Genomic DNA, 20,860 nt, shown 5'->3' on the forward strand with positions numbered 1-20,860 from the left:
GACTGGGAACAGCTAGCATGGAGGTTGGTACTAAGGAGAACCAAGTCCTGTTGGGGAAATCAGTGGGAAAGCAAGCTCAGGAAACAGCAGGGAAAGCAGCAGACAGGCCTGAAGAGCCAGGCTGGAACCTCTCAAGTGTTGTTCTCAGTTCCCACTGCCCTCCTCTGGGGAGGATTTTGAGATTCCAGAAAATATGAACAGAGGGAAGACAAGGCAGAACAAAACAAAACCCAGAAATTGTCCAATAATTCTTTCAGGACGCCATTAAGCCCCCTCTATGTGCTAGACAGGTCCCAGGCTCTGAGGATATGCAGTGAACAAGTCGGGCCGAGACCCTGGCCTCCAGGAGCTGATGCGTCGTGGGGGTTGATGGAGAACACATACCCCTGTGCACCAGGTTAGGTACGAGGAAAAGGGTGGCAGGTTGAGGGGAAGGAAGTGGTCTGTCTCATTTGGGAAATTGGGCCATTACTTAGATTGTTCACAAGTTACTCACCTTTTCACGTGTGTTGCTTCTGTCTGTTGACGGGGCGGGCAATAGTCAACCTGAGCCGTTCCTCCCACCTGCGGTGTGCTGGGGTGTTCCTTCTTCCCAGTTGTCCCCTAAATGATGGTGTGGGGCCGCGGCTACAGCTGCACTGCTGCCCGGGAGATCGTGTAGGTTCTGGGCACTTCCTACCATAGCAGGAATGAGGACTTCAGAAGCTGGAAGTGAGGCTGGGAACTCAGGACCCTTGGTATGGCCCCGAGCCCTGAAAGTGGATGCATGCGCCTCTCTCCTGCTCTCCTGGCAGGTGCTGCCTGAGCTGTTGGAGCCCTGAAAGACCTTGTCTCCATCCCTTGGGCCCTACCTTTCCTGGCCCTGAAGCTGTCCCTGATGGCTGTGGCAGACACACCATAAGCTCCATGTAGGGGGCTGTGGCCATTATGAGGCCGGCGTCTCTGGGCCTTAACTTCCCATCTATAGAATGAAGACTAGGTGAGCAGTGCCTGGACTTTCCATGGGCTACTCACTTACACTTAAAAACATAGAGACTATCACAGGGTTGCCAGCTTTTTATTTTGAGAAGCAGGGACATAAAAAAGAAACCACCAAATGCCAGCTCTACCATCATTGTCATTTCATTAAAAGGGCATATTAATACCCAACGAAGGAGTGATGACATAATGTCAAAGAAAAGGACAGTTCTTCCCTGGAGAGGAATGTTGGCTGTCCTTCAATGACATACGTCATCACACGGTGCTGCTGCTTTTCATTTCAAAACTCGCTCCTGGAGCAGCACTGCGCCATGGCCCAACACGTGGGGGCCTTGGGACCAGAGGGCCCGTGAGCCAACCTCCTAGGATCCTTTGCTGTGCAGAGCAAGAGCCCACAGGGGCCCGATCCTCTTCCTGACCCACAGGTGGCGATGGGCTCCCTTCCTTCTGCTTTCCCTCTCTTGACCCTCTACTGTCTCCCTCTCAGTAGCTCCTCTGTGGAAGAGGGGACATTTCAAATGGTCTGGGCTGCTTTTCAGAAGCCGGGTGAAGATGGGAGAGAGGAATAGTCCGTGACCTCACTGACCAGATGAATCGGTCCCTCAGACGTGGAAACGTCTTTGGGCAGCATTCATTTGTTCCCCAACCGCATCCCATCCCCGTCTTGATTCATTTGCCTCCCCCCCCCCCACCAGCTTGAGTCATAAAAGTTAACTTGGCTGTGATATGGAGATTTCTGCCTTCTTTTATGAAAATGAGGGTTTTGGATTTCCTGTGGGTCTTAGCTATGCACCTCCAGTCTGTCTTGACTAGAAGCCAGGTTTGGCCTCCGCTTTGTGAAGTGGACAGAAATGAGGTTTGCTGTTTGGAAAATAAGGATCCACAGCCTGATCAGCTCTGTTAGCTGTGGGACCTTGAGCCAGTTGTTTTTAAGGCCGTACAAGTGCCTAGTCTGGCACTCAGCTGGTGATAATACCTGCTGTTTACTGAGCCCTCACCTCCTGCTTTGTGTTTGTCGGGACGGCTGATCCCCACACGTACTCTCTGAGGAAGGTATTTCTGAGCCTGCTTCTCCAGCGAGAAAACGGAGGCTAGGATGAGGTTCTAGGTTGCACAGTGGGTAGGAGGGGAAGCCAGGAGGCAGACTCTGGCTCTCTGACAACACCCGTGCCTCCCACACTTCTCGTGCCGTCTCTCAGCCACGTGGGGTTCTACACGGTCTCCCAGTCTCTTCTGTGAACAGGCTGTGTTTCCTTGAAAAGGCCCCACCCTTCCGTGACCCTCGGCTCTTCCTTTCTGGAGGGACGGAAACAGACTGCACAAGTTCCAAAGTCCCTTGCGACTTTGACCTCTATGGCTCTGTGATCCTGAGATTCACTTCATTAAAAAAATTTTTTGAAGGGGTTTGAGTACTCTCCTTGAAGCTAGAAGGCATGCTAGATTGCCTTCCCATAAAATGCAAGATTCTTCCTGCAAAGGAAAGGTTTTAACATTGAGCTCATGGTCCTCACTGGGATTTGGATGGTCACCGCACTAACCTAGACCTTCAGAGAGTGTCAATGCCTCAGTTTCCCATTTTCACAACTTGCAATCTTGTTAACAGGATTCATTCACCAAGACACTACATTCAGAAAAATACATTCATTATTAATCTTTCAGAACTTCTGGCCCTGCCTCGCTTGCCTGGTGTGATTACAAATTATTCCTCAACTAAAAAACAAATGTGATTTTTGTCTTCTGACCCGGCCCCTATGATAGTTTTCTCATCTAGGTGGGTAAGAAGCCATTCTCCCAAGCAGGGGCAGGCCGTGTCTTTGCCGGTGAACAGACCCACTTGGACCCAGCCTGGGTCACTTTGGCTGAGGGATCAGAGCTGGGGTCTCTGCTAATACAATTCCAAGTCTCTGAGGCCGCAGTAGGGAACTGTGTGCTGTCATGTATGTTCTCATTTTGTTAAGCTAATTGCTGGAGAAGGAGATTTTTCGTTTGCGTGTGTGGTGTAGTGGCTGAGAGAGAGACGTTTGTCCTGAAAGTTGGGGGTTAACTTTCAGGTTTAAGGAGCAAATGTGGCCATTTGAGAACACATCTCTCTACGGGACATTGTGTCTCATGAGTCACTCTGTTCCTAGGTTGAAATTCCCTTCCCTGGGCCATTTCTCCAACTCCCCATCCACACATGGCATGACCAGATTTAGATGTCTGAACTACAAAATTGTGTTATTTAGAAGCCATGGGGTATGAGATGATTGTTTCAGTAGTAGTAATAAGCAGCATTTTATGAGGAGATCCCATCTCTTCTTTGTACATTTTGCCTATCCTGAGGCAGCAAGGAATAGAAGAAAAACATGGCCTTTACTCTTAGAATAGACTGGATTTAAATTTCAGTGCTGCCACTTATGAAATGAGTGATCTTGGAAATTACTCAGCCTCTCTGTGTCTCATGACATTCCTACCTTACAGCCTTACTGGGAGGGTTAAATAAGGTGGTATAAAACCACCACTAGAGGACCTGGCCTGTAGGTGCAGGAGGGAAGGCAGGATTTCCTGAGGGCCAGCCCAGCCCCCCCAGTCCCGGGGGAGACTGGGGAGTAGCTTACAGTGTTCGCCTGACAGGCGCCGGGAAGGGTCCCCTTCTCCCCCAGCACTTCACATTCAGGGACATGAGCAAGTGAGGGGCTTGCCATCCAGACCTCAAGGTCAGGCGCTTTGCAAGCCAGACAGAGCCTCCGGGAGTGTTGACACAGCCCCTTTGAATTTGAGACAAAGGAACCCGGGGCACAAAGATGGTAAGTGCCTTGTTAAAGGTCACACAGCCTTTTTCTGCTGTCACCTTTTTTCCCCACAAAGACCTATGAAGAGCAGGTACTCACACACAGCCCAGGGGGCTCCTCGGAGTGAGAAACTGGACAGTGGACAGTGCACCCGGGAAGCTATAGCTAAAAATGCCTGTGAAGGGGAAGTGTCTATGACCGGCGGAGAGACCCAGTAAACTCGGCGGTTTCCTGACATCCCAGAGTACTCGGCTTTGTCCGAGCTTCTTTTAAAGCTCTTGTGGCCTGAGTCTGTGGGCGCCGTACCCCGTCCCTGGTGGTGGAGACTCCTGCCCATGTGGGGTCCCTGGGGGCAGAAGGGGGGGCTGTGGGTGCAGGGGAGGCTCTGACCTGCAAGGCGGGGGTCAGATAATTGGAACTTCTCCAGGGTAGAAGCCAGTCTCGCCAACTGCTTTCACCTGCTCCAGGTGGGGCCCAGATCCTCTGCTGCCCGGCTTCCCCTGCCCCTGAGTGTCGGGGCTGCCCCCTCTTCCTTTCCCTCCCTCTGCAGAGCTCTTGCCATGAAAATCCCAGCTGGTGGTGCCCACATTATGCTTTGTTTGCCTGAGCTGCTTTAGGTAATCGGTCTAATCCCTAATACGTAGGATTATCAGTACCTGGGAGAATCCCGTGCTGGGCCACACGCCCAGAATGCGAAAGAGGCTGCCGTGAAGGGATTTCCTCTTGGCCTGTTTGGAAGGACTGGGGGTGTCTGGAGGGCCATTCCCCAGCGTTTAGGACAGTGGCCTGCAGGGAGGTACTGGGAGCCCTGTGGGTTTACAGATACTGACGTTCAGGCGTTTCTGGATCGTAGACCAGACTGTGCCCCCAGAATGTCATAATCATTGCCATGAAATAAAACATCTTTTTTTTTTTTTTAAGATTTTATTTATTTATCTGACACAGAGAGAGTGCAAGCAGGGGGAGCAGGAGAGGGAGCAGCAGGCTCCCTGCTGAGCAAGGAGCCTGACCTGGGGTTTGATCCCAGGACCCTGGAATCATAACCCGAACAGAAGGCAGATGCTTAACTGACTGAGCCACCCAGGTGCCCCTGAAATAAAGCATCTTTCCAAAGCTACAATGGGCCTATGGATTTTACTCAGTGGATTTCAAACTTTTCTCCCCCCCCCCCCCAAGAAAGGACTACACTCAGACACAGTCTAGCACGGGACCTTACGCGGTGAAAATGGCTCAGTGTGCAGATGTTTGGATTTTCACGGGGGCCGGGGCCTTGCCTCTTCTGCCCTCCCTTGCTGACCCCCTGGGTTGCCTCACAGAATCCACGAGGCTGGGCCCCCAGGAACAGAAAACTATGGGCTTAACCCCCTGCTCCCTCTCATTTCTCACATGAGGGCTCTGCTAGAGAGCCTGGATGACTGGCCAAGGCCACACAGCCTGTTCCTGGCAAAGTGGGGCTAGAATGCCGGCTTCCTAACCTTCAGCCTGGAGCTCTTCAGCCTGCCCCCATTCCTCTAGGAAGAGAGAAGGACTCCTGTTTTTGTGCTCAGCTGAGGGCTGCTGCGTGCGGGACTGCTGGGTCTGTTTCAAGGACAAGAGGGTGCAGGAGAGGTGGGGACCTGCCACTGGAGATGGGCTGAGGGTTGGGGTTCTCGGTAGGTGGAAGGGATAACTCAGGAACAGAGCCCTTCAGTACAGACTCCAGGAAGTGAGTTTCTGATGGTGACCAGGGAAATGTGAGGACGGAGTGGGACTCCCAGTGAGACCCAAGGAGAGGACAGATGGGGGTTTCCAGTCCTTCCTTCCCCCACAGCCCTGGGGAAGCTGAGCATCCAGGAAATAGCCTCTGGCACAAGGCTCTGGGCAGAGAATACAGGTGGGGGACTTCTAGGGATGGGGCTTGCTCCCGCCCCTGCTGTGCTCCCCCACACCAGGCCCCCCAGGGATGAGGGGAGGCGGGCCCCTGTCAGAGCCCCACCCCGCAGGTGCCTCAGGCCCTGCAGGACTCAGGATGGCCTGTATCTCCTCCTCGGGCCAATCTGCATCCGGCACCTCGGTGCTTAGAAGGAAGGCTTCACAGCCTGTCAGCTTGGCCATGTGCATTTCTGATTCGATGCGTTTGCTCCACGAAGGCTGATTGATGGCTCCAAGCTGGTTCTTGGCTGAGAAAGGGGCCGTGTGTCTTTGTCCTTGATTTAACCAACCTCTCAAGGCACAGGGACCCTGCAGAAGGGTTTCTGGGGTCCACGCGGTGCCCCGGAGTGGGGCAGATGGAGTCCTCGTGATGATTATAAACCTTCATGAGCACTCTGCAGTAGTCCGTAATCCTTCCACACACACGATCCCATTTGCTCCTCATGGGCTCCCTGGGAGGATGTCAGGACAGGTACTCACCTCTTTGGTGTCTGACAGCTGGGCTGAAATTCTGACTGTGTCTTCCTGGGCCAGCTCCTTAGACCCTCCGTGGTGACGAGTGTGTTCCTAGCTGCGTCACACAGTTCGCGTAGTCATGCTCAACGGTGGTAGCTGTCGTTAGTACTGATTCGTAATGGTACCTGTTCTGGGTGCTGTGTGTACCTGGAACTGACTTCCCATTTGCTGCAGCTCTCCTTTTCCCCTCCCTCTTTCCTTCCTTCCTACACGGCTCCTGTCTCTCCCCGAGATGGAGCAGGGGCTTCTGCGGAGCTCACAGCATTACACTGTTGAGGACACAGCAGCGAACCAAAGAAGGGTCGAGTCTTTCCCTCATGGAGCTTACAGACGCTAAAAGAGGACTGAAGTTGGCAGGCTAGTGGTATAAACGCTCTGAGGAGGTATAGAGCAAGGAGGGGGTGGTCGGGGGGGTGGGTGTCATTTTCAACAGGGCGGGCCGGGAAGCTCTCGGTAATAAGGTGACGATGACCTAAGAATGGGGAGGGAAGCAGCCGTGGGGCTATCTGGGGGCAGGGGGAACAGCCAGTGCAATTAGCCCGAGATGGGAGTGGGTCTGGAACATTCTGACAGCACAAGGAGGCTGACGCGGCTGGAGTGAGTGAGTGAGTGGGAGACTTGTAGGACGGCGGCAGGCGCGGACAGATTGGGTGCGTTGGACTGTGTGAAGGCTGTGACTTGTCCTGCAAGTGGGACGAGGAGCCACAGAAGGGTGTTGGCACAGCACCAACACGATCTGACTTACATTTTTAAGAGTAGTTTTCCTCCCAGATGAGCACTGTTTAAGCCACTTCCCGGATCTGAGACAAGGAGCCAGTGTCCAGAGAACTGAGGCTGACTTGGAGCTTCTGGGGGCAGCCCCAGCAGGGAGTGGTGAGGGAAGTCTGGATTCCTCCCAGTGGCTGACCCCCCCCCCCCCTCTGCAGTCACCCAGCAGATGTGGTGCCCAGGGTGGCCTTGGCACTAGGCTCAGCCTGACAGGTGTGGGTGCGAGTGTACCCTGGGGTGAGTGAGCCCAGCCAGGCAGGAGCAGGTGCGGTGGAAGCTCACAGGCGGGTGGGGCCAGCACAGTGGGCCACCTGGCAGGACTTGGCAATTCTAACATCCTGTTGGGGCTCAGGGAGATAATGGGGGCCCTGCCCTACAAGATGCAGCTGGGTGGGGGTGTGAGAGTTGAGGCATGTATTCTGCGAGGCCTGGCATTGGGGTCCGGGACTCCTTTCTCCAGAGCAGCATTGCTTCCGTCCGAACCAGAGGACAGCAATACCACTGTCACACACCCCCTTAATAAGACAGCTGGTACTTTCAGAAAGTGCTGTGCTCCACCTTATCAGATGATAAGACAGCACTCATTGCTGTTTATAGAAGAAGCTTTGAGAAATGAACTGACTTACCCAAGGCCATCCAGAAAAGCTCCACTTGGATTTGAGTATTTTGATCCTCAGAGTTCCTCCTACCACATCACAAACCTGAAGTTTTCAGTATACTGGGTCCAATTCAGGAAGGATGAGAGACAGAGAGAGGGCCCAGAACTGAAGACTGGGGGCTCTGGGGTCCTGGGATTAGAATGGGCTTGCTCTCCAGTGCTGGGCCAGGGTCGCTCCCATTGCTGGAGAAAGCAGGCCCTTTGAAGACAAGAAAGGCTGCTTCCTGCCACAGCCCCCCCACCCGAAGCCTGGCTCAGTGGTTTCTGCCAGTCCCGGGAACACCCAGACCCCTGGTTGCAGGCTGGTGCAGTGGAGGGATGTGCTTGGAAGTGGCTGGTTCCTTTGGGCTAGATTTGAGGGGATACAACCTTGCAAGGTTAAGAGCAAGAGAGGTGACTGGGGGCTGGGGGGCACTCCTGGCTGGGCTGGGTGGCACTGGGCATGTGGCTTCCCTCCAGCCTGCGGTGTTCTCATGTGTATAGTGGGGGGGGGTTGGCATCCAAAGGGATTACTGAGGTCCCTTCTGAGGCTTTGGTGTTTGATCTTAAGATTCAGGAGAAATGCCTGAGCGTGCAGCAGACGTGTGCTCTGTGTAGTGAGCACCAGCTGAGTGTGGGCTGGTCAGGCCCTTGGCCACAGGTGACAAAGGAGGCCTGAGGCCCTCTGAGCCCACGCCAACAGGAAGTCACCGAGGGGAATGTGCTCGAAGGAATAGGGAGAAGGCACCACAAGGTTGAGGCCGGTGAGAGAGTGCCTTGCGTGAGCAGGCAGCCGGAGGGGACTGCTCCACTGTACCCTCAGACCCCTGGACCCTCACCCTTGCTCTGCAGCCCTCCCCTCCCTGCTGTCTGGGCGCTGACATTAGATGTCCTTCTGTGTTGTCTGCAGGAGGCAGCTGTGGCTTCTTTTACAGAAGACTCTGGTGAGGAGAGAGGGCAGGGCTGGAGGGAAGAGTGGCCTCTGAAGTGAGACTGAGCCTCTTTGTCAAGGGGGTGGCTGCATCTTCCAGGACGCACCCCCAGGCCCTCCCCGCTCTCATTCTTTCCCCGCTGTCCCCAGCTACCCTTCTTCCTCTGTGTTCCTCTTCTCCCCAAGGCATCCTTCTCTCCATTTCAGAAAATCTCTGGTGTCCAGTCTGAGGCTAGGGTAGCTGGACCCTGTAGCTTGTGGGGTCTCTCTCTCTCTCTCTCACACACACTCACACGCACAGGGGGACACGCACACAGTGGTCTCCTTGGAGGATGAACAGGAACCCGGGCCGGGTCTCTCCTGATGCCAGGGGAGCCTGCCCGACCCTGCTCAGGAGTCCTCCCGGAAGGGTAGCTGAGTCCTTCTCTGCAGCGGGAAGTGCAAGTTTTGATGGATGCCTACTTTGCCGTTCCGAACAAAGCACCGTTCCCTGTCCACCCCCCACCCCCGGCAATGTCCTGGGACCCTGGAGGCAGCCTCCGTCTGGCCCTCAGTCTCCTCATCTCGAATGGGAGGTTGATCTGATGGCGTTCAGAATCAGAAGGGATCTAAGAGGTCACTTGGTCCAGGGCCCACTCTGTATAGGAATCCCTGCCCCCACTGTCCTGTGGGGTGCCACGCAGCTCCTGCTGGAACCCCTCCAGAAGTCATGGTGCCTTCCCTCCCAGAGGTCCGTTGCCTCGTTGAAAAGTCAGAGCTGTTAGAACCTATACTCTCTTATCCTCTGTTCTGTAATTAGTTATTAAGGTTTCTCTCTGGGTCAGTGTCCTGCCTAGGGTCATCAGTGTCCCTCTCAGGGCCACCGATCAATGTGATGGTGCAGTTTTAACTGAGTATCCTTGGAGGCACCAGTCCCATCAATGCATGCTCTGTCTTGGCAACTATGGCTGCCTAGCACCAGGGCAAACACAGTGCATCACTTATCTGATGTAAGCTTTGCCACACCGTCTTGATGGGGCCGGCATGCTAGTCCCCATTTATATGGACAAGGTGAGGCTCCTGAGCTTGTAAGCGGCAGAGCTGACCAAGCCCTGGTGGGCTGTCTTCCTCCAGCCCTCTCAAGCTCTGTGCCTTCCTCTGAGAAATACCTGCTCTCAGTTACCCTGTTTGTAAAATGGGGCTAACTCCACCTGCCTGTTGGATTGTCATAAACTCTAAGGAAGATCATACATGGAAAGCACTTAATTTTTAGTTACTGACACCAGTTCTCACTTGGTAAACATTGGCCAGTCTCTACTATACTGTCCCTTACCATTCCTTCTCTGCTGTGTGTCTCCACGAGGACACAACCTCCCTGGGCCTCTGCCCTCTTTTCTCCAGAGCATGGGGTTGTACCAGCTGCCGGCGAGGGATGCTTTGGCCGGACTGAGGTCAGAGGTGGACGGGGGCTTTCCCACGGGCCAAAGGTGGCTACCCTGGCCGGCTGGCATCAAGCTCTGCAGAGCTCAGCCTCCTGGCTGTCCTGCTGCTCCTCCAGTCCTGCCTCCCACATGTGGTAATTAAGCCCACAGCATCTAGTGTAAGCAAATAATAACACGGGCATTATCTTTCTTTCGTCTGTGTTTTTCCTTGCCTATCATAAAGTAATTAAAATAATGAATGCCTTGTAAAACAATAGTTAAGAGGGCTGGCAAAAGGGCATTATCTGCAATATACCTCTTGTGCTCTGAATTATTGATGCCTTGAAACCACTGTGATTGGGGAGGACTCCCTGCCTCCTGGCCCTTTCCGTGCTGCTTCTCTCCTCCAAGATCTGCTGGTCTGCCAGGTGGCTGTGGAGCCTGGGCCTCCAGGGCTGGGGAGCAGCCTGGGGCCACAGAGCAGCTCTGACACATCGCTGGGGGGCACTGCTCAGGAGGAGACACAAGAGCCTCTGATTTGAGGGCTTTGCCCTGCCCCGACCTCTCCCTTGTCCACCCACAATCCCTCGATCTGAAAGAAGCAGGTGGTTCTGTCCTGGGTGAAGGGAGAGGCTGGAAAAGAGCTGGGGGTTAAGATCCACGTCCCATTTTAGATCAGGGCAGGGATGATAGCCGTGCCAGCATGATTAGGAATAGTGGCTCTCCAAGTGGGGTTCCCGGTCTGGCAGCATCAGTATTTTCTGGGAATTTGGTAGAAATGCAGGTTCTGGCATGGGGCCCAGCACTCTGTTTTAACAAGGCCTCCAAGTGGTTCTGATGCCACTTGAACTTGAGAATCACTGCTTTCGAGTGCCAGTGGCTCAAGGAGAGGCGGGAGGTGGTGGGACTAATTAACTGAAAGTGTGTCGTGTGCCCTTTGGGCACTGGTTAATCACGCCAACATCTATGCGGCAGGCCATACTGTCCATGTCTTACGGGGTGGGGGGAGGGTCCCATGGGGCAGGAGACCTGAACCTACACTTTCAGTCACTGAGGTTCATAGTAAGGGCCTCTGGATCAGGTCTGTTTTGATTTTCAGGACACCCAGCTGTGCAGAATCTCCACGTGGTCGAGACTCGGGGTCCTAACAGGCCACCTACACCGGCCTTAGGCGGCTTGGGTGGCAGACTCCACAGGTGTCAGTAGGTGGCCCCCTGTGTGCCCACCGTTGGCTCCTCACCACAAGCCTCCTCTTAGACTATTCTAGCTCCCTGGGGCCTCACGCACTTGAGGAGACAACATGAACACCCAGTGCTGCCGATGTACCTTCTGGTTTCCCAGCTTCCCTTGAGCCCGTGGAGGCCGGAAGGGGAGACCCCTGTGCCAGGAGCAGCTTCCTGCCTGCCTGCAAATCCCTAAGAGGATAACTCATTCCGTGCATCTCAGCTCTCCTTTTCTCACTCTGCCCAACCCCCACTCACTGCAGACGAAAGTTTTCACCTCTGCCTTGGTTTCTCTCCCTTGCTCCGACTCGGTGATCCCTCATGTCTGTTTGCGTTGAAATTTAATTCTAAGCTTGTAAATGGTGAACATAATTTGCCGGCATCTTTTTCTATATCCGTACCTACAAAAATAATTTCAGTGGATATTTGAGTAGGGGGCCTAGTGAAATTTAAATTTTATATAGTGAATATATTGTTAGTATAGCTACGTGTCATGTAAAAAATTTGTTGTTATCTGAAACTCAAATTTTTCTGGGTATCCTGTATTTTGTTTGGCAATCCTCAGCCGTGTGAGGGGCTGATACTCATAACCCTTTTTATTTATTCATTCATGTTTATTGAGCCACCTATATGGTGCTCTTTTAGGTCCTCAGACACAGGAGTTGGTAGGGGGAGGCAGATGGTGAATGAAAAATAAAACAAAATTGGTGCTGTTGGAAGGCAGAGTTGGAATTTTAAAAGGGTAGCCAGAGAAGATTTCATTGAGCACAGACTTGAGTGAGGGCATTAAGTCTGACCCTCTGTGGGAGAAGTGTATTCTAGGCAGAGGGCACACTGCATATAAAAGCATGCAGTTTAGGGCCCAATGTGGGGCTCATTTATCTGAAGAAGTCAACCTTGTTTCCTTAAGCATGTTTTTAACCACGAAGGGGAATTTATTCTCTTTTGTAATTAAAAAGGTCTGGCGTGGCTTTCAGGCACAGCTGGATTCAAATGATGACATCAGTCTTCTGTCGCATCTCCTAGTTTCCTCTGTGGTGGCTTCACTCTGAGGGAAGGATTACCGTTCCTACCCTTTCCAGCAAAAGCCCCAGGCTTGAAGTGTATTGGGTTGGCATGGGTCATGTAACCATCACTGGCCCAATTGCTCTTGCTTAAGGGATGGGATGGTTTAATTAATCAGTCTCTTTTCCTGGAGCCATTGCGGGCCTTCAGTTCCTTTTGAACTCCACAGATTGAGATGAGGAGATGGGGATTTTCTTAAGAAAGATAGGGCACTCCTGTGAGCAGGATAGGAAGGGTGGGCAGGTGGGGACCACAGCATCCCAACCTCACCTCCTTTGTAGTTATTCCATGACCCTAGACAAGATGCTTTCTCTGCTGAGCTTAGTGATTTTTCCCCCTTTAAAGTGGAAATAGAATAATTTCATTCTTTCTTTCACAAAGATATATTAAGAGAAAATAAAGAAAAGATTCTTTAAAAAAAAAGATATAAAAGAAAGTCAAAGCCATAATGCATCCCATCTCTCCGCCCCTTGTACCTTCAAGCCAGTTCCCACATCAGCTAGGACCCTTCCAACTTTGATTCTTTTGAGTAGGTTGTGTTTAATAAATTCAGTTGGTTCCTATTCTCAACCCTGTTCTCTTTTTGCCAGGAGGCCCAGAAGATTAACAATGGCTCAACCCAGGCGGATGGCACTCTCAAGCCAGTGGACGAAAAAGAGGAGGCAGTGGCAGCCGAGGTCGGCTGGATGACCTCTGTGAAGGACTGGGCGGGGGTGATGATATCTGCCCAGACACTGACTGGCAGAGTCCTGGTGAGTCCCCAACTCCCTCCTCCTCGGGAAGGCCTGCTGTCTGGTCCCTGATGCCTCTACTTAGAGGGACACCATGTTTCCTGGGGCTTCTCCAGGCCTCTGGCTATCGGGAAATGGGGGGTGAACAGCAGGTCACGGAGTAGAGGCCGTGTTCTCTGTGTACATAAGCCAGTGGTTTGAGGGTTGACCTGTAGAGTGGGCCAGCATCTGGGGCAAAGAGGGTCTGTTGGGGAGGATGTAGAGTCTCCTCTGCCAGCAGAGCGGGTGTGCCCATGCACACACACACAAGTGTGCACACGTGCACAAGCGTGCACACAGACACACATATACACAGCTCGATAATCTTGGAGAGGAGAAGGGAGTCCAAGAAATGTGTGCTCAGAATTCTGCAGAGAGATAAGAGATAAATGCCAGGATCCAGAGAGTTCTCCGTATGTGCCCATTGGCTCTCTTGGGTCTGTTCGAGGGCAGGAGTTTCCCTGAGAAGGATTCTGTATTCCAAATGGTTTCTTGTTACAATTCTGGAAGCTGCCCTTCCTGGGCCTGAGGCTGGGGCTTGGTCAAGACTCATTTGGCTTGAAGAATGAATAGGAATGTCCTGACAGTTGGATGAATCAAAGATCGGGCAGGGACATTGGAAACCTTGATGTTTCCTGGCAAAAGCTCAGTGAGGAGGTGATGAAAGGTATAGGGAGGCGGTGAAAGTTCCACCCCTCAGAATCCTTCTTGGGGAGAACGCGATGTTATCTTTGGAATGAATATCTCACAGACAGCTCGAGGGAGGGGATAAGATACTGAATGTCATGCTCGTGTCATGAAGGTGGTGACCAAACAGCCTTCAAGGAGGACAAGGTTCTATTACCTGAGGGAGCTTTTGGGAGCCGGGCGTTCTGGAGAGTCTGAAAGCTGTGGCCGGTGTTCATTGCCGGCAACATAGAAAAGGGTGAAATTTAAAGCTGGGGTTTGGGAGAGGAGGAGAGAGGAACCAGTGAGGCCAGTTGCTGCCTGGAGCAAGATGACCCAGGTCAGCAGGGTCCAGGAGACAGCGGGCGGCACAGAGCATCTAATGAGGAAGTGAAGGTGGCTTGCTGCGGGCCGTGCCACGTTACCCCCATCTCACCTCCCTGCAGAGTCTTCGGGAAAGGCTCCATCGCTCTTTTGTGCTTGTGCATGAGTGGATTCTGGGTAGGAAGCTTGTGGAGGTTGAATTCTGGGTCTGGGCGTTCACGTGGGAAGTAACGCAAGGCACGCATTCTCTACCTGTGGTCGTGATGGTGGGTGAGGGTCAGCAGATACTGTGGTTGCCCGAGCGTGATGCCTGTCCCTTCCACGTGGCCACTGGAGACAGCCCTAATTATCTTCATCAGCATCAGCATCAGCCAGGAGTTACTGAGGATGACTCGGCTAGGCATTTTTCCCAGCCCTATGGAAAACAAGGAATGATCTAATTCCATTGCACCGTGGCCAGAAGTTATTGAAGGAGTGTCTGGAGGAGAAATGCGATGAGTACAAGCACCGTGTGGGCGTGTGTAGGGGGCGCTGTGTGTAGGGACATAGGGACCATCAAGAAAGCCTTCGTGGCACTTCAGAGGGAGGAGAGCCTTTGAGCTCAAATTTCCATTTCAAGATGAACTGAGCCCAGGCTTGATGACAGAGAAGATATCAAAGATAAAAGCTTGGAAACCAGAGAGGGACCACTTAGTGGGCCAGAAGCTGGAAGAATACCTAAATAATAAACAATAAGACAGAAAGCATTTGAGTTGAGCTTTGAACTGTGAGCTCGCATCATGAATGTCCCTTGAAGAGAGGGGATGGTCCCAGAGGGAGGGAAGGCTGGCACAGAGAAAGGGCGTGGCGTGAAGGGAGAGAGGCCCAGGCTGTGAACACAAGGGCACCCGAGGGGACGGAAGCCTGGGGAGGTGGGCTGGAGACAGCTTGCCAGGTCCTCAAATGCCCAGCTGAAGAATTCGGACTGGATTTTGTAGGGAAAGGAGATTTTGAGGGAGGGGCATCAGGATTGATGGTTGTGCAGAGAGAAATAGAAGCGGACAGGTGGAGGGCGGATTGGGGAGGCGGGAGCTCGAGGTGCTAGGGTCAGTCAGGACCGTGAGCTCCGGTGCTGGGGACAGGCCACCATCAGATGACTGCCGTGGAGCTGCTGTAGCAAGGCCTGAACGAGCAGCTCGGCCGTGCAGGCAGGTGGGTGGAGGTGGGTGGTGTGGAAACAGCTCCCAGGCCAAGTGCACCAGGAGCCATCTTGATAAACCGGCTCACCGTAACATTCGCAAGAGCCTCTTGTGAGCCGGGCTCTGTGCGAGGCCCTATACGTTGATCAGGTTGAAGAGCAAGGACCGTGTTGTATTTGTTCCGTATCGCCCGTATTGCTGTTGAGCTGTAGGGGTTCATTACAAGGAAGCAAGCAAGCCAGTCTTATCAATGAACTCATCTCCGTCCTATAGTCGAGGAACGCAAGGCTTAGGGATGGCAATGCCTTGCTGAAGAATATGCAGCCTCAAGTGGCACAACCGGGCTCGGACCTGCAGGCCTCTGGACTCCCCGTCGAGTGCTCTTTCTGTGTCATTACTTCCCAGTCGAAGATAATGCTTCTTCTTTTTCTAAGCCACTGTCAGCTGTCGCTTTGGCTGTGACACTATGACATTACTGTCTGAGCCAATTAGGTCCTGAGGCTGTTTGGCCTGATTCTCTTAACATTTGCATGGAGGAGCACAGTCTGCCTCGGCCTCCCATGATTCCACTTGCTCTCTGAAGGTCTCCTTGGAAAAAATCCTGCCCAGGCTGCTCAGAGCGGAGCAGGGCCCGCTGCACAGCGAGCAGGCGTCTGGGAGTTCTGGGCAGTACCTCCAGAACAGGCCCCTCCTTTAGCAGAAGGAAGGGCTTTGCTCTGAGCGGGGAGCTGATTTCACATGGAAGTCTCCGTGCGCACGAGACAGTAGCTCTGCCTGTTCGGAACCCAAAGCCGTGTCTGTCTTGAGCTGTCCAAATGTTTATCCTTGCAACAATGGGACTGAAGCAAGACTAGACATCCAGCTGTTCAGAGTTTCCCTGCTTAATTTTTAACTTTTTAACTTTTTTTTTGACACATGGCTCAGGAGCGTGGCCTCCACAGCTGGGCCCCTTTCCTACCTGTCTCGTTGTCACAGGTGAGAGTCTCAGAGCTAGGCATCGTGGGTAAGGCCCAGGTTGCGGGGATTCCCCAAGACAACCCCGGCCCATCTGTAGACACACCTGCTGTCTGGAATCTCTCCGACGAGCCCATGGTTCATGCAGTAAGTGCTTACTTCTCACCTGCACCAGGCACTATTCTAGGCCCTGGACATAAAGCCATGAACAACAGAGATGCAGGGTGTGAACTATTTATATCGATAAACTAGATATAAAGTTGTAGAGCTCCGTGTGAAAAAGGATAAATGATAGTCACCATTCAGCAGTGCTTTTTATGGTCCCCACCTGGAGCTTCAGCTTTGGGTCTCAGAATACTGCCTCGCCTCCCGCTGTGGCACTCAAGCTTAGCTTCATGAAGAGAGCACGACGGGACAGAGTCTCCTCTTGAAGCTCTTGGGGTTCTTCATCAAGGTGAGCACCGGGCGAGCAAGGGTTGTGGCTTCCTTTATTATTATTTTTTAATTAAAGGGATTTCTTATTTTCGGATTATAAAAGGGGGTATGTGCTTATTTCACAATTTGGGAATATACTGGAAGGATTGGTGTGAAGGGCACTTTGGGAGGTGGAGTCAGCCCGCCCTGCGGGACAGTTCAGTGTAGCAGTAAATGCAACGGAGACACTCCCAGCCATTTGGGTGTTGCTGGGGCCTCGTTCACCACCTCTCATGTTACCCCTTTCATGCACAGACTCGGGAGAGAAGTACTTCTTTGTGCCAGGGAATGCTGTGGTCTTCCTGGGGGACCTTCCGTGAACACTCTAAGTTGGGAAAGGGATCATGGCCCTCTCCTCGTAGTGGCTGCTGTGAGCCGAGCTTATGGCCCACGGAAGACACACAGCAGCTCAGGATTTGCCTTCCACACGTTCACAACCCCCTGACTTCATCTCTGCGTCTCTTGGCTCATTTTCCCTTTGTCCTGATTTCTTTACTCTCCTCCTCACACTTTACATGTATGTGGTTATATGCTCCATTACTGTTTGGTGAGCTAATGAAATCTTCCTAAGAATAAGGCGGTATCTATAAATAAAGAGAGCAAGAAACAGAGCAGGCTTTTGTATTGTTTGGTTGTACTTTATGGAATCATAAGCCAAAATCAGCAGTAGAGATGGTCTGGTTCAAGGTTGGTAAGGTGTTCTGTAAGGGGCCAGATTTTGCAGACCCTAGGGACCCTGTCACAACCTCTCAACTCTGCCATTGTCCTTTGAAAGCAGCCATAGACAGTACACAGGTGGGACTATGTTCCAGTAAAACTGGCCAAATCAGGTGGTGGGCCAGATCGTTGTTCATGGCCATAGGTTGCTGACCCATGGTCTGTTTAGTTCCTTACTTAGTAAATAAAGAAACCAAAAGGCAGACACTGGAAGAACTTCATTAGGAAGGAATTTTCTAAGGTAATATACCGCAAGAGTGACGGTGCCAGGGAACCTGTTCGTAATGAGGAAAGTTATAGACACACAGAAACACACATGGCTGAAAGTAGGCACACACATACACTTGCCCCATCTCTGTTAAGCATCTTTTTCTTTTTTTTTTTTTAAGATTTTATTTATTTATTCGACAGAGACAGCCAGTGAGAGAGGGAACACAAGCAGGGGGAGTGGGAGAGGAAGAAGCAGGCTCATAGCGGAGGAGCCTGATGTGGGGCTCGATCCCATAACGCCAAGATCACGCCCTGAGCTGAAGGCAGACGCTTAACCGCTGTGCCACCCAGGCGCCCCTAAGCATCTTTTTCTGAACATTCATATGAAGTCCTGCATTGATCTCCAAGTGACTCTCTCTCTAAGAAAAAACTATGTCTCCTGGCCAAGCATGGCCTCACCTCAAGGTGTAAGCTGGGTCTACACTGCTTGGGCCGTACCCCAACCCTTTTACACATTCAGTGCTTTGTGCTTCTCTTCAAAGGCTGGTTTTGCCCATACAATTATTAGCTCCTTGAGCAAAGACAGAACTCTCAGAACTGCTCTTTTTGGTTATGTTCTCCATATACCCATGCCAATACCTTTGAATATTTCTCCAGGAAATATCTAGATCTGACCCACGAACTGAGAAGATAGGCTACTTGCTTCTCCGTCATTGGGATGATTTGTTGAAGAAGGAGAAAGAAAAACACCAATCTTTCCCTTTATCTTCCTAAATACACTGCCTGTGTGGCATTTTACGTTCACGTTATATACATAGGCTGGGCCATTCCATCTTGATCTCCTAGGGCCCCAAAGAAAATATGTATCAAATATGCCTTCAAATAATCCTATCAAATAATCCTATCAGTTTAATAGAGTTGAATAGACATGTTCTGTTGTGCCATTTGCACATGAAATTGGTCCAGTTGAACAAAATGGAGGTACACAGGGGCGTGTGCTTAATCAAATATGTGACATTTATTGCTTTCATTTCTCCCTTTAGGTGACTCATGCTGCTGCTGACATTTCTCATCAGCAGCCTCTACTTTTCTCTTCCAGGGCTGCCTGGTGGCAAATTCACACACAGCTCACATTTCCATCGCTCTTTTCCTCTCGTCCCCGCCCCCTCCCCTTTTTATTACATTTTAGGCAAATCTACATAGAATTTTTATATCACCTACAAATGTCCTATTTGGCGGAAAGACCAGAGGTGTCATGGGCCTGCATTCTTAGAATGTTCTCAGAGTGAAGAGGTAGATCCTTGCTGTCTGTGCACTTGGGAGTCAATTGAGAGTTTGTTTGAGTTTTTTTTAAACTCCCCTAAGGGAGGCTTCTTTTAAAGGAAATGCATGGCAGTCTCTCTCCAGGACTTACTAATGGCTCTTCATTTGATCCTGTGCAAAGAGTTTGTGTTTTGGATATGAATCGGTAAGTCAAGGAAGGTGTGCTTTCATTGTATCGTTAAACAGGAAATGTTTGTCCTCACCTGCTGAAGGAAGCCCCAGATTGCCCTACATTTGTTACTTGTGACCCAGCACCATTGCGCGGGAAAACATGAGTCGGAGAAGTCACTGAATCCAGCAGGCACTCATGATGGGTGGTGAGCTGCTTGTCACTGGAGACGTTCAAAGACAGGCAGGATCACATTTGGTGCCGTTGCTGCCAGTAGGTTAGACTTCATCCTCACTGCTTTAATTGGGTTCTACAGAAAACTAGATCTGGGAGATGCTCTAGGATAAAAATGCGTTTCCTGGAACTTGGACAGACTTCATTTCTCTCCTCTTTTTGAGATTCGTCAATGCAGATCAGTGTGTAAGGCTCGAAGAAGTCCCGCAGTAAAGAAGACAGAAGGACTTTGCTTTGCCCAGCATTTCCCATTCCCATTTCACCATTGAACCCTTTCCTCATGAAACACCTGTAGGCATCATAAAGAACACACTTCGGGAAACACTGAAGTTGTCCAGGGATCGGAGAACGGTAACCCATGGTCCAAATCTAGCTCACTGCCTATTTGGCTCACAAGCTCGAAAGCTAAGGATAGCTTTTACATTTTTAATGGTGTTTTAAAAAAATCAAAAGAAGAATATCTGTGACATGTGGAGTTATATGAAATTCAAATTTCAGTGTTCATAAACAAAGCTTTATTGGGACACAGCCATGCTCCCTCATTAACATATTGTCTATGGCTGCTTTTGTACTAAACTGCAATGCAGAATTGAGTAGTATCCACAGACTCCAAAATACCCACCAGCCTAAAATAGTGACTGTCTGGCCCTGTACAGAAAATGTTTGCCAGCCCCCGAACTAGATCATTAAGTTCCCCTCTGCTCCATGACTGTCAGTATTTCTAAGTAGCCAGTAGCATTTGCCCCACGGTTCCCCATAGCACAAGTTAATGGATAAGGTGTACCATCTGGCCCCTTAGGCAAACATTTAGTCCCACAACCTCAACCAAATGATGTGGTAGGGATGGGGAGACAAAGGCCAGAGCCAGACGGGCCCCCAAGTTCGACAGCAGGTTCCCAGCTGGCTCAGTTAATGGATCTCCCCTTCCCAAGGTCAGTGGGGTGTGTCTGGGAATTCTGCAGGCAGGTTCGCTCCCTACATCTCCACCTGCTTGCATCTCCTGCAGTCAGCCCACCCCAGGGCCTGCCCAGCAGCTGGAGTCCAGTCCCGGCCACGGAGGGCGCGCCTGGTTCGGGCCTGCAGGCCCTGTGCCTCGGCCACACTGGCTGCTCGTCTGCACTGCAGGTCTGCTGGCCATTGCTCTGTGAGCCGGCCTCCGCAGCGCCTTCTGTAAAGAGCAGCTGTTAATTTTACTAGCTGGTGTGTTGGCTCCTCTGGCCTCCCCTGTGAAAACGAAGGAGAGTTTCAGAAATGAATCCTCGGATGGCTCTGGGGAGAGGAAAAGCCTCCTGGCCCAGGAACAGGCTGCTTCATCCTGGCTGTTTGTCTCTGACTCCCAGGGGCCTCCCGGCTCTGGCGGCAAGCGCTTATGCCCCATTGCCTGTCTCCTCCGGGGCTTCTGGGGGGAGCAGGTGCCTGTGTTGTCCTCCCACCTTATCTATCTGTTCATTCATTCATCAACATCTATTCATCCATCTGTCCCATCCATGTGCCTTTATTGGTGTTCCCCGGCACATGGAATTGAATGTAGCGCCTGGCGGATGCCTGATCAATAAGGTAGGGCACTGCAGGGCTCTCCCGTGCCAGTCACCCTTGCTTCTGTTCTTTTTGCTGCAGCTTCTGGGTGTGGGCTGGGAGACGGGAGCCCTGCCCCTTTGCTGAGCCAGCGTTCTCTGACCAGGGGCTCCTACTCTCTTGATC

The 20,860-nt window shown here is 51.8% G+C and overlaps 1 protein-coding gene across 6 annotated transcripts in view; it reads left to right on the top strand.

Moving 5' to 3' along the window:
- KCNMA1 (potassium calcium-activated channel subfamily M alpha 1) overlaps positions 1–20,860 on the top strand; it is a 710,872-nt gene that overhangs the window by 206,581 nt on the left and 483,431 nt on the right. For all 6 annotated transcript variants that reach the window (XM_045783283.2, XM_045783284.2, XM_045783288.2 and 3 more), the window contains exon 2: positions 12,791–12,952. In XM_045783283.2, the coding sequence (XP_045639239.1) occupies positions 12,791–12,952 (162 nt within the window). The remainder of the gene's footprint in view (positions 1–12,790; positions 12,953–20,860) is intronic.

This window comes from Ursus americanus, chromosome 6, assembly GCF_024610735.1.
Source record: "Ursus americanus isolate L20-20 chromosome 6, mUrsAme1.1.p, whole genome shotgun sequence".
Lineage (NCBI taxonomy): Eukaryota > Metazoa > Chordata > Mammalia > Carnivora > Ursidae > Ursus > Ursus americanus.